General features: G+C 40.4%; 1 protein-coding gene across 2 annotated transcripts in view; it reads left to right on the top strand.

The window, feature by feature from the left end:
* The window catches only part of cmss1 (cms1 ribosomal small subunit homolog), a 37132-nt gene that overhangs the window by 23816 nt on the left and 435 nt on the right, over positions 1-12881 (top strand). The window contains exons 2-9 of one of the 2 annotated variants that reach the window (XM_044364941.1): positions 11205-11341; positions 11679-11750; positions 11861-11993; positions 12086-12145; positions 12246-12348; positions 12443-12503; positions 12592-12679; positions 12763-12851. In XM_044364941.1, the coding sequence (XP_044220876.1) occupies positions 11205-11341; positions 11679-11750; positions 11861-11993; positions 12086-12145; positions 12246-12348; positions 12443-12503; positions 12592-12679; positions 12763-12851 (743 nt within the window). Of the gene's footprint in view, positions 1-11204; positions 11342-11678; positions 11751-11857; positions 11994-12085; positions 12146-12245; positions 12349-12442; positions 12504-12591; positions 12680-12762; positions 12852-12881 lie in introns of both variants that reach the window. The other variant, XM_044364940.1, reaches the window with a different exon arrangement.

Below are 12881 nucleotides of genomic sequence, written 5' to 3'. Positions count from 1 at the left end.
TACTGGTTAGGGATGCACTGATCTGACTTTTTTGGTCCTGATACCGATACCTGGGCTTTGGGTATCGGCTGATACAAGTACCGATCCAATACCATTGTTCCATAATAATACCATAATAAACTGTATACCTCACTGTGTGGAAGAGACTGGAATCATTCTTTTATGTGTAAGGCAACATCAGATTTGACTTTGCTTTCCTAAGATTGCTTTTCTAATTGTAAAACAACATGTAACAAATATGTTTATTTGTTTGCAAGTGAGCCTGAGAAGCAGAGCTAATCCTAACTGCTGGCCATTGCTAAATAATCAAACGGCAACTCGACTTTTATTAGTCACTTGCTTTGACATAACCACCGCGGTTATAAAGTACATAGTCAGGGTTTTTTTTTTTCTTTAAGTTTTATGTTGCATTTGATTTAATCAGCGGAGGTATTTTGCCGTTACATTTTAGGCCACACACGACTGGTTTTCTCTTAGCAAGATTAACTTCAATAGCCGGTCTTATTGAGGCTACACCGGCTTCTCTGGGAAAGCTGCTATTTACTAGAGATAGCGTCCAAAACAACTTCACATAGGGTTATAAGTTAGTGTACACTTTATATGGTCTATTAAGCCTTGTGCTTCACAATGCTGAAACAACAGCAGTAACCTGGCTTCGGCGACAGAAAATCATCTAATGGCACCACAGGCCCCACCAGTGTGTCTTCCTTTCTAGATAATAGATCAGACGAGATCAACCCCATTGTCACCCATATAGCTATTTGATTCAGTATTGGATCCGATATCAGTATTGAATTGATGCGTCCCTAATACCAGTCCTTTATGCAGCCCCATAGTTCAGCTTCTCTCTGAAACAGGCCATTTTAGCTGCTGTCTCTTTAAGGCCCCCCTCACAGTGAGCCCACTGGGTTGTGATTGGTCAGCTTCTGGAAGCTGCGTCTCGGCCAATTTACGGTGGCACCAGAGGCTACGTCAACAAACGGTAGTATTAAGATTTGGAAACATCTCAAATACATCTTTACATGTTTGAACTGAAATCCGTTCCAAAGTATGCAAGTGAACAACATAAACAACCCATGGAACAAACTTAGCAACAAAGACTATGGAACAGACGACCGTGTGTGGGCATGTGCAAACAATCTGATGTCATCACAAGGAGGAAGTAGACAAACAAAGCACTCAGAGCTGGTTGAAGTCTGGGCTTTTGACTTTCAGAGAACATTTCTATATGTTCACGTCACATTTTGGAACTTTGACCATGTTTAACATAGTCATCAGACATAACAGCATAAAACAAAAAAAAAATCACAAAAAGCATGACATGTCCCCTTTAAACTAGTGATGAAGGGCTCCTCAGGCCATTTTACAGTGCTTGATAGAAATGTTATTACAGTACTGAAGAGGAAAGCATTCAGTCTCTTTTTCTCTGTCTCCCACTCTCTATTTTTCTCAGTCATTCTTTCTCTTGCACAAGTGCAAATACCACATGCAGACAGTATATGCTTGTATTCATCATGTCCTTAGAGCAACCTTGAGTCTCTCTAAACAAGATTAATACATGTACATAAGGGACAAACATTGTGCAGGAAAGACCAAGCAGAAAGCGAGCCCTTTAGCTAGTTCAAGACTATAGTGTGAATCCTTGAGAGAGTGTTGGCTTAGTCAGTAGATTGTGTCTGCATACTGGTTTTTTTCTGTCGGCGTCTGTGTGGAAAGAAAGAGTGATGTTCCCTTTTCAACCTCCCTCCCTTTCTCTTGATACCCTCTCTGTATCAATCAGGAAGACAGATGAAGCTGTCTTTGCTGTCCCTACGTTCCTTTGCTCCACTTGTTTGCAGCGACAGGAAGGGATGATGAAAGCTCTTAACACAATTGCTGGGGAGTTTTCATTAGGTCCCTTTAAACTATCAAGACTTACTCAAGAATCATTCACAAACCTGAGACCGCTCCCCAGCACACTTCACCACATGAACTCAAAATGATCATATCTTCTTTTCATTTTATATTCATTGTCCAGCAGCCAAGAGTCAAAGAAAGGAAATGGTTGAGGTTTCGGACTAAGGAGGACCTTCATCAGTCAGATTGAATAGGTGTAGCATCGGGTTGCTACAGATCAGATAAGACATGTAGCAGAGCTGATTAGAGTTACTCAGTGGTGGCCTTGGGGTGTGTTTTCCTTGAGCATATATTTCTTTTCTCTGCCCATCTGACGGTGCTGTTAATGAGAGCAGTCAAGCCATGACACGTGCTGCTGTTTCCCTGTCCTTGGCCTCCAGCTGACTAATGCTGATGGGGTCTGACCACCTCACAATTTTTACTCTCTCACACACACACACATACAGATGAGACAAGTCAGACTGTGTTCTTTCTTTAGTGTGCTCACCACGTCTAGACAAGCACATGCATAGTGATGTCCAAGCACACACCTAAACAATGCCAGGCAATGTAATTCCTCTAAACTTGAGTTCTGGCTCAGAGACAGAGTCGGCCTTAATAAAGGTTGCCAGGGTTGCCTCACTGAGGACTGTCCGCTGGCAGGCAGGTTGGCAGCTGCACATGTGGCACGCCGCCCCTGTTTATTTATCTGAACACCACCCAGGGCTGCATGCCTGCATCCCTCCTGCCTGCACCTGTCTATTCTAAAGGGCACTGGCTGCCCTCAGAATAAACCATTAACACTTCCAAAAACTTATCTTACTCACTGTGCTCTGGTCTACACATGCCACACATGGTCCACACATGCACACAGGTGGTATTTTAACAGTATGGTTGTGGCTTATGGTTTGTTAAACATGCTCCTTCACATTTTCAAACCAGCTCTGTAATCAAACCTAGGTGTGTCACCCTTATATTCAATTATCAATATAACACTGAGTGGCCCTGTCTGTACCTTATTTCAGATTGTCTGTAGTCCAAGAGTCTCAAAAAGATTACTGGCCTCCTATTTTTAGAGCTTATTGCAAAATCCAGCAATACAGTTTTCCCATTTTTATTTTCCCCTGTCTTTTAGGACTATGGAGCAATATTTTTTAAGACTGGGTACTTGTGTTGTCAGAATCACATGCATGTGCACAAGTACATACATATATGCATATGTGCAATTGGTAACATGATATGTAGTTATGCCAAAGGTTTAATGCTGATTGATAGTTAGTGTTTGGAACAGACTATGAAATTTAGCATTATGCCAACAAAGGGAAGTAAGAAGAAAACTGCTAACAAGCATGTAACAATGTAGATTTAAAAGATCCTTTCAAAAATGGGCTCAGCAAAAGTTTTATGATGAGGAAAATGCATTGAACATGTTTATTAGGCCTCAAGAATTCACATAAAGCATTTTGGTGAGAAACAGTGAATGTAAACAGAAACTTTGTTTACAACTCCACACAGTACCTTTTTAATTTGTAAGCATAAACATTTTATTTCGCATTTACTCTGATTTACTGTGGGACACTTGACACTAAAAGGTCTGACACTAAAATGTCTTTTACAAAACACATACAAAAACTTGTATGTGTTTTTCTAATTTGAGTTCAGTGTGACTGATTTCTGTGTCATCTGCATAGAGGAAGCTGGCATTCTCAAGGAATATCTCAAGCAGCATTATTCTACTAAACATATGGAGCAGCCTGCTAGCTACAAAGGAGAGAAGAGGACAAGAAACCTTTTAGAGTGTATACAGTGATAGAAATTCATTGTTGGAAAAAACAGTATTTTCTCTAATGAGCCTTCTTTCCCCTTTGAAATAAACAGCATCGCCAGTGACCCCCAGGTAATTTAAGTTTGAGACCCCTGCTCTAGCTATTCATCTCCCATGAGCAGATTATATCCACCTGTCATGACAGGCTGGTTCAGTCTGTGCCCTGGAGTCCTCTTTGGCCTCCAGTTTCTAGGGTCAAGTTGGCACAGCACTCTGTAATTTGCATTCTGTATGGCTGATGTATGTTTTGGCAGGAGCACAATACTGCAAGCATGGCTGGTAAGAGTGTTGTTACAGAGAAATTATACAGTAAGCAAGCCAGCAACAGAGCAAGGGAGAGCCTATAAATGTTTTTGCTTTTTTTTTTTTTTTTTTTTTTTTACCAGAAATGAACCACTGTTGTTTTTTTATGACTGTGAGTGTGGTAAGGCTGCTCTAAATGCTTTATACACTGAAGATAACGTTAGCACAAAGACGGAGTGTATTAGATGACAATCAACTGCCTTCACTGCCATTGTTATAACTACTCTCCCTAATGACTATAAGTGCTGTTTGAGAAGGGAAACTATTGAATTTTCATTGCCTTGGCATTTACTGCAGTTTAGAGTAGATTTTCCATGTTGACTCAGTATAATGAATTAGTTTTATCATTAATCTAATGATAGTTCTGCTGTAATTCTATAATTCTAGTAGATGTATGATATACTATATGATATTGCATTTGGTAACACATACATAATCTTTGAGTGAAGGAGAAATAAGGGAGCTACAAAATGCTCTTGAAATATGGTTTTACAAATGTGAATTTCTTGCATGTAGCAGGGACATTTTCTGCTGTAACTAAGGTACGCTACATGGTAACCGTAAATGTGGAAAGCCAAACAATGACTATTAGGCAGGCAGTGATGTAATGAAATATGGTCTACATTGTTGTGCTCTGATGTAAACTGCGTCCTCCAGAAGTTATTTTTGTTCATCAAGACTTCCTCCACAGAAGGTTGTTCATTGAAGAATGAAGATGTGAAATTCTACCATTTGCCATTTTGTGTGCATGGGTGTTCGTGGATGTGCTTGTACATGCACACACACACACACACACACACACACACACACACACACACACACACACACACTCTCTCTAACACATACATTTACATACATTCCCCTCACTCTGACTTTAGATGCTAGATTCCACATGTATTGCATCAGAGTCTTGTGCTGTTGATTGATAGAGAACGAAAGATGAGAACAGTATTACAAATATCATCCATATGATACCTGCCACTGGAGGATTTAGAAGAGAGCAGGGGCAGATGTAAAGATTAGGAATAGATCCGTAGATAAAAACAAAAGTGGGAGGAAGGCAGAGCTGCAGTCATGTTAACAGGAAAAGTGGAGTCAAGAGTCCAGTTATTTAAGGTAAAGTTTGGCAGCTATAAATGTTTTGGGGCCAACTACAGTACCAACGTTGCATAAGTTGCAATGTGCTGTCAAGGCATGCTAAAGTTAGAAAAGGGTTTCCTCCTTTGGTTCTTGTGGAAGCTTAAAAGCTTTGGGTTATTTACATAACCGAGTGTGTCTGATTAGCACTTTCTACGTGACATCATCAGAAGCACAAGCCAGGCATGATTGGCTAAACTGAAACACGTGGACGTCGGGAGTGTCACTGAGACAAGACAGTTTAGTTTTGCTATTACTGACCACTCTTCTGTGACTGACTCAGATCACAGATCCTTTTATAAACCAGACTCTTGGTTTGTAATAGAGAGGAGGAATGTGCATTGTTTTAGAGCAAGAAATGCATTTGGTTTATTGATTCAGATTTCATAAATGAGTAAAGGTTGAGTCTGCTTTCTGTGTGTGCGCCCAAGCTCATTTTTAAAAGTACACCACATGTGTCACAGGTGTTGTGCAGTCTGTCTAGCTTTGAGTGTCCAAAACATGGTTGTCTGTACTGTCAGTGAGCAAAGCTCGTCCTTATTGTGCATCCAATGCCCCTCCTGCTGGTGATGTTCTATCCCTGCACTTTCTTGTGTCTAAGTTATGAGACTTACAGCCTAACAAGCCCTAACAGGAGCAAGGACAGCCAAATAACAATTACAACACCTACCCCTATCCTTTACTTGGCAAGCTTGTAAATCTTTTACTTCAACTCCAATTAGCCAGTCTACAAGATCTGTTCCTGGATTAGTCTTCCAACAACAAACAGGGCAACAAGTAATTGAATACAAAGTCAAAATATTTGGACAATGGAAATAATGGGTTGAACAACTGAATTTGTATCCAGAGTGGTATTCTTTTCTCCCAGAGAGTCATTCCACTATAGCCTGCTTGTTAAATTTGTGCATGCAGCCTAAAGTCCCCATTGATTTAACAATAACACATACTCAATTGAGGCTTTAAAGAGGAAGCTGCATGCCTCCAAACCCAATAACTGCTACACCCACACACCTCTTCTCCCAACCCTCCCAAGATCAGGCAATTGGTACATGTCTTGAGATGAGTTATTGATTGTTGAAACAACCGGGGAATTGTTTTCACAGAAAATATCACATTGTTTGTTACAGAAGCACCAATCTAACAACATAAATGCTGCACAATATCTACCTCAAGCAGGTTGCGTGAGCATTGGGAGGCTGGGGGTGGTCATGCCTGTATATAATAGGATGTGTTTAGGTTGCAGGAGGATAAAAGGTTTAATTAGTTTGTCTTATCTGTCTGCACAGGCCAAAATGGTATCTGTAATCAGACTAATAGTGTAAACTGTGCTGGTGATTAAGCGCTTTTCTAAAGGTCATGGCCGACATAGTTTTAAGCAAGTTGTGTAGGCACAGTGCCAGCATACATAAAGAAACATGTTCTTTAAAACTATCCAAATCTGAGTGCTATTTGCCTGGAACCGAAACAATCAACAGTTTCCTGTAACAGTCGATTGATCCTCATTACGTCCAGTCAGCACCATTGACCATCCATTAAAACCAGTCAGTATTGATTGCCCATTAAACCAGGCAGCTCCATTTTCCTGCATCTGAGCCCTCCCCACTGCCATTGACTTTCATTGATCTATGGTTATCTGAGCTGTAGGCTTATTACCTTGTATTCATCTCCTGACCCCACCATCTGGAGCGATTGTGGTTTGGAGGATATTGGGGGTAAGGGTTAGGGGACACTAGTCTTACAGTAGCTTTGTTTCCTCACTACTCTTTTATTTATATGGTATGAATTGAGTTAGCCTTTGTCATCTTTATCACACCTTCCATTCGTTCACCATTCTGTCAGTTCTTTTCTTTACTGCCTGATTGTAAGAACTGCTAGAGCCCCCTTCCGATAAATAATCTATTAATTTTTATATTGCCTTAGGTATTGCTTTCGGCAACAATCTGTAAATGCAATATTATGCAGGAAGTAATACAAAATACTGAAGAGAGATTTTCTTGCCCTCTCACTTAACTACCTGTCCAATCCAATGCTATCATGCAAGAGAAAGAAATTAAAGTGTAGAAACATACCAAATGCAGATGCATCCATAGGTGTACTGCATGATACAACGTCCTTTCATGTTCTGTGACATTTATAAAAATGTTGCGCTAGCCCAGTTGACCTCAATTCTGATTTAAAATGTCAAGAGGAAAAGTGACTCAAAAGAATTTGTTGTTGGGGCATAGATGGAGATTTGAGAGTTCAGTAGTGCAAAAATAAATAATAAATCGACAGGTCTAGAGAGATGTGGGGGAAAAAGCTTGAATGCTTAACCAACAATGTGAGGATGACTGGTGCCTCTGTTATGCTGTTGGAGGCATTGTCCTGAAATGATTTAGGTCCACTCGTCCCGTTGGTGGAAAGTGTCACTGCAAATTAATACAAAGTTATACTGAGTAATCACATTTATCTTATAATCACACAGTTCGGTCCTGTTGGGAATGCTCTCTCCAAACATGACAATGCCTCATCCACAGGGCACAAGGAGTCACTCAAAGGTCTGATAAGTATGACAACAATGTGAGTCATATGCTATGGCCTTCACAGGCACCATGTTATGCAGCACTCTTCACCACTGTCATCAAAACATTTAAAAGAGGGAATATATTTTGGAAGAATTGTGGTTATTCCTCCAGTAGAGTTAGGAGACTTGTAGAATCTACCCCAAGATGCATTGAGGAACCATGATGGCACAATACCTTACTAAGTTACTTAATGTTGGTTTTTCCCTTTTCTTGCCTTGTCACCCACCTGCATGTGCATTATGTTGGACTGTTTACACCACATTTACCATTATTTGGTGCCCGTAAACATGCAGGTTAATGACTAGCTCATTCTAAAAGCTCAGTTTGTTTGTCATGAGAGGCTCACCTTCTGCACAGTCGATCAGTGGTCTGTGCCTCACCATGCATTTGAGGCTTTAGTAAGGCAGATGCTAATTACAGTAGTCACAATAGGAAAAGCACAGGTATAAATAATAAAATGAATGGTGGCTGAATTCCATTCAGCTGCTTCAGTTTCAGGGTCCTGGTATTGTTCATGCTGGCTCAAAGTCACAGCTTACTAGGACACTTGAATAGAGCGGAGCCATTGTTAATGTTATTACTAACACCTGTGCCTTTCCTACTATGATAAGTGTTGTGAAAAAGGCCTATTTGATGACTGCATGTAAGTGTGGCCCTCAAGGCCATATAAATTTAGAGCTCCCCTTGTAAATATTGTGCTTGGACAGAATGTACAAAATGAATGAAACCACAACAACCGCAAACTGTTTCTTCTAACCTTCGACTATCAGAAACTGCAGTGTTCTCTTATCTTGTATTGAATCTATCCTTAAACACAAAAAATGATATGTTTTAAATGCAATATTGGTCAAACAGAAATATATATAATTAGGTACACCCCATGTCACTGTTATGATAAAGTACAGATGGCACACATTGTAATGCAAGTCAACTGATTGGAAGCCAGTATATATACTGAAGTCGCAAGCATTTTTACATATGCTAATGATAGGATCATTCACTTTGTGATACTACCTCGCCCACCACGTCAGTCTGTTTAAATGTTAGGTTCACCCAAATCACAAAAAAACATATTTCCTCATTTACCTCTAGTCTCACCTATCCATGCAGATGGTTTAATTTGCGCAGATTTTGAGACACGTCTGAATTTTCTCTTTCCAGTACAATAGAGGTGAATGGAAACGTATGCAGATGAATGTGAAAACAGCCTTTGAGTGTTAAACTATACACATATATCATTCTGCACAGTGAAGGCCAAACATCCAAGTGAAGTAACAATAAGAAGACTTATCTCTGAGTGGAAAGGGGCTTTAACATTGGTGTAGCTGCCCTGTCAGCACACTCTACTCATCTGAAGCCTGGGTTTGGTTAACTTCTGGACCCGCAGGCTTATTGTAGAGCACAGTATTTCACGGCTAATTTAACACAGAACAGCAATGTCAGGTGATTGAATTTTGTGTTGTCCACTCAAGCACATAAATTGAGCCTGTAGCGCGTGTAAATCGCATTAGAAAAGTGTACAAATTTTAAGATTTGTTCTCACAAGCTAAACACTTTTCCTTACTGATCATACCAAAATTAAAGGGCACTCGCTGTAAAATGTTTACCATAAATATTCCTTTCACACTCAAAGCTACATCCACAATAATAGCACACTGTTCTAAAGCTCCCATCTTCATTGGTAAACACAAGCCTAAGAGATCACACTGGCAAATACCAGTACTGGCAGGGAAAAACCTTACCTGCTGCAGGACAGGTGGACCACTCACTGATCATAAAGGGCTGGGCTTTGCTTTGATTATGATCCATTTATCTCCAATATCATTGCTTGAAGTCCTTACCTCTGTCATTTGTCTTCCTTTTTCCCTTCGTTCTTGTTTCCTTGGTCTTTGGCACCAATATAACCTCACTTCACACTCCACTCTTCCCAGTCTAGAATGAGAGTGGGAGTACCAGGAGAGAGAGAGAGAGTGAGGAATGGCTGGTTTGATACATCAATAGTGGGGGTGGTCTTTCAGCAGGAAGAGTGCATGCCTGGATAGATGACTGTAATGAGTAGGATAAAGATGAAAGTCTAGCAGTAAGGGATGAAGTGAAGCAGTGAAAAGGGAGGGGTGCAGCTGTGGAATGACTGAAAGCAAAAGACCTACCAGGCATCAATCCATCACACTGTCTTTTGTTTTATGTGGTCCTAGATTATAATAGCCCCAAGGAAGTGGTAGAGAAGGAAAACGGGAGGATGGTGTGATAAAAAAAGATTGGATGGGATGAATCGATAGCGAGATGGGAAATAAGAGGATAAAGCAGGAAATCCGGGGTCAGGTGTTAGATGGTTAATGTGTGGTGTATGTTTTGGGAGAGCTCCTGGCGTTGAACAGCTACCCAGTGTGGCAGGTCAGAGACATGTTCAAGTGTTGCTTGTCACTGTGTTATAGGTTATAGGTATAATGGAGTCAAAATTATTATTTATTGTTTTGTTTTGTTTCCTCAATATAATACTCGCTTGGAAATTATGCTGTGTGCACATTGTGCAAAATTGGAAGAACAAGAAAATCTGCTGTTCTGCTAGTCAGAAGTCACATTATTTAAATAGCCTAAATTAGCTACTTTTGCAGTGTTACATCTATGGAGCAGTTTGTCAACGAGTGAAACCAGATACAAACAATCTGTATATCGCCCCTTTTAAATAACTGGGGTAATTGTATTACTGTTATTTTTATATACTTGTGCTATTGGCTTTGCAGCCATTTTGTAAACCGTTGACACCTCTGTAGTTCCTTCATCAAATGGGAGATATCATTGATTAAATTCTTGTTTTCTGTCGACTCTGAGTTATAAGTTTAAGGCTGACATGAATGATTTTTCTGACTTTGTTGCTTGAAATTATGGTTTTAACAATATGATGTAAACTCATCATGCAACTTCTGGCAGTTGTGTTGAGGCTTAAAAAGATCAATTCAACACTTAACCTAATCAGTGATGTCACATCATTTGTCTTCCATTAGTGGTTAATGATTTGTTGCTACTGATTGGGATTTGGCAATAAGTGCTGTATGCTTGAAATTTCAACCCTTAGAGCTCCAAACACTGAACAAGATGAAGAGGCAACGTCAACCGCACTGTTCTTTTGAAACTAAAGGTCCACAGAGAGAACTGCGAAGTATTTTAAAAGTGGACATTCAGGAAGGACAGTGCAATAAAACCGTCTGGCATTCATTTTTAAAGCTCAAGTATTTTGAACAAGCGTGCAGATATGCCAAGAGTTCTGAGCGTGGCCTCATAGCGTAAGATAAGACATATGCACTGAGAAGTGGTAGCAACAGAGAGGCTAAATATAACCATATGCTTAGCTGGAGGACTGTTGCATTGTTGTTATCTCAGGTAACATTTGTGTATCTCTACTTTTCTCAGTTTATTCTTCTTGCACTACTACCAGATGCAAGTAAATCCAGAATTGTACTGATGAAACTTCTACCTCCTTTTTTTTTTTTTTTTTTTAGATGCGTCTGAAGTGGAAGAGGAGACGGAACAAGAGAAACGTCCAACAGAGAAACCAAACACACAGACAAAACCAGAGAAGAGGAAGAGGATAGCAGAAAAAACGGTGAAGGCCAAGAAGAAGAAAAAGAATGAACAGGTATAATGTTACCTGTTACCTCTTAATTACAAAACCTTTTCATTCAAACCCACTGTGCTGCAGTTGTAAGGATGGTATGCTGTTACACTGACCACATATCAAAAAATGATCAAATAGGTAATGAGCAGCAAAATCAATCAGCCCTAAATATAACAATGTGATGCACTGGACTTTTTGTTGTATATTGATTACGCAGTAAGTAATACATAGTAAAATCCCTTAAAATACACATTGCTGAAATAATGGATCAGATCTCCACTTTTTACCTCTGAAGATTATTCATCATATAGAAGTATTTTATAATGGTTTGTGTTTTCTGCATGTATTGTTGTCACAGAAAGAGGTTATAATTCCTCAGAAGAAAGAGACAGAGGATGAAAAGTCAGCTAAACCCAAAAGAAAGAGGAAGGTGAGTGTGTGGACTCGGTGGCGACACCTGCTGTTGGAAACAGTTATTGTTGCACAGACAGTCGTTTAGTGCTGTCAGTGGATATGAAAGTCTGGTTTGTTTTCCAGAAGAAGAAGACGATTACAGATGTTTTGGCCTCCTCAGAGCCAAAACCAGGTTGTCCGACAGACCTACAGAAGCTGGTTGCGCAGTACTTCTCAGACAAGCGTTCTGTTATCGAGCAGGAGGAGCTCAAATTGCATGGTGAGTCAGGACGAGTCCGCTTTAACGTTCAGTCAATATCTGCTGATCTGTCGATTCATCAAGGTCACTGTCTGCTGTCCCTCATCTTCCAGACTCCTGTTTCCTGTCCAGTAATGACCTGACACACAGCCTCTCCTCGTACCTGAAACAGAGTGAGCAGTGTTCTAAATCTAGTTTAGTAAATCTTATATTAATTGTTTACTTTTGGACACACGGGTTTCACTTTTATTGTCTTTTTCCTTTTATGTTTAGTTTGCCCCAAATGGTCGAAGATTCAAAAGCAGCATGCAGAAAAGAGTTCTGTGGTTATGCTCATCGTCTGTAGCTCGGCTCTCCGAACCATTGAGCTCATCAAGTAAGCAAATGATCCGTGATGTTTGTTTATTTTCCTGCATTACAACTTTTGCATCTGATTAACAGGAATGTTATTGTTGTTGTGTTACACCCAGGCAGCTGACAACCTTCAAGGGTGAAGCCAAAGCAATAAAGCTTTTTGCGAAACACATCAAGGTAATAGAGAAAAAGACAGTTACTCATCACAATGCATGTGGATTGTGTAGTTTAGTCAGGACAACATTATCTGTTTGTGTCTTCACAGATCGAGGAGCAGGTGAAGCTGCTGCAGAAAGGCGTCACCCACATCGGAGTCGGGACACCCAGCAGGATCAGTGCTCTTATTGAGAAAGGTAGGTGTGGACACTGTTTACCCTCAAAGCTTTTAAAGCCTTTTTATACTGTGGAAATTTAGACCCCCCCCCTCTCCCCCCAGATGGTTTGAACTTGCAGGCGTTGCGTTACCTGGTTCTGGACTGGAACTGGAGGGACCAGAAGCTCAGGAGGATGGTGGACATACCTGAGGTGAGCTGCTGCCCCCTGCTGGGATGAAAT

Source organism: Thunnus albacares, chromosome 11 (genome assembly GCF_914725855.1).
Source record: "Thunnus albacares chromosome 11, fThuAlb1.1, whole genome shotgun sequence".
NCBI classification, from domain to species: domain Eukaryota; kingdom Metazoa; phylum Chordata; class Actinopteri; order Scombriformes; family Scombridae; genus Thunnus; species Thunnus albacares.
This window is presented reverse-complemented; position numbering and strand designations above follow the sequence as displayed.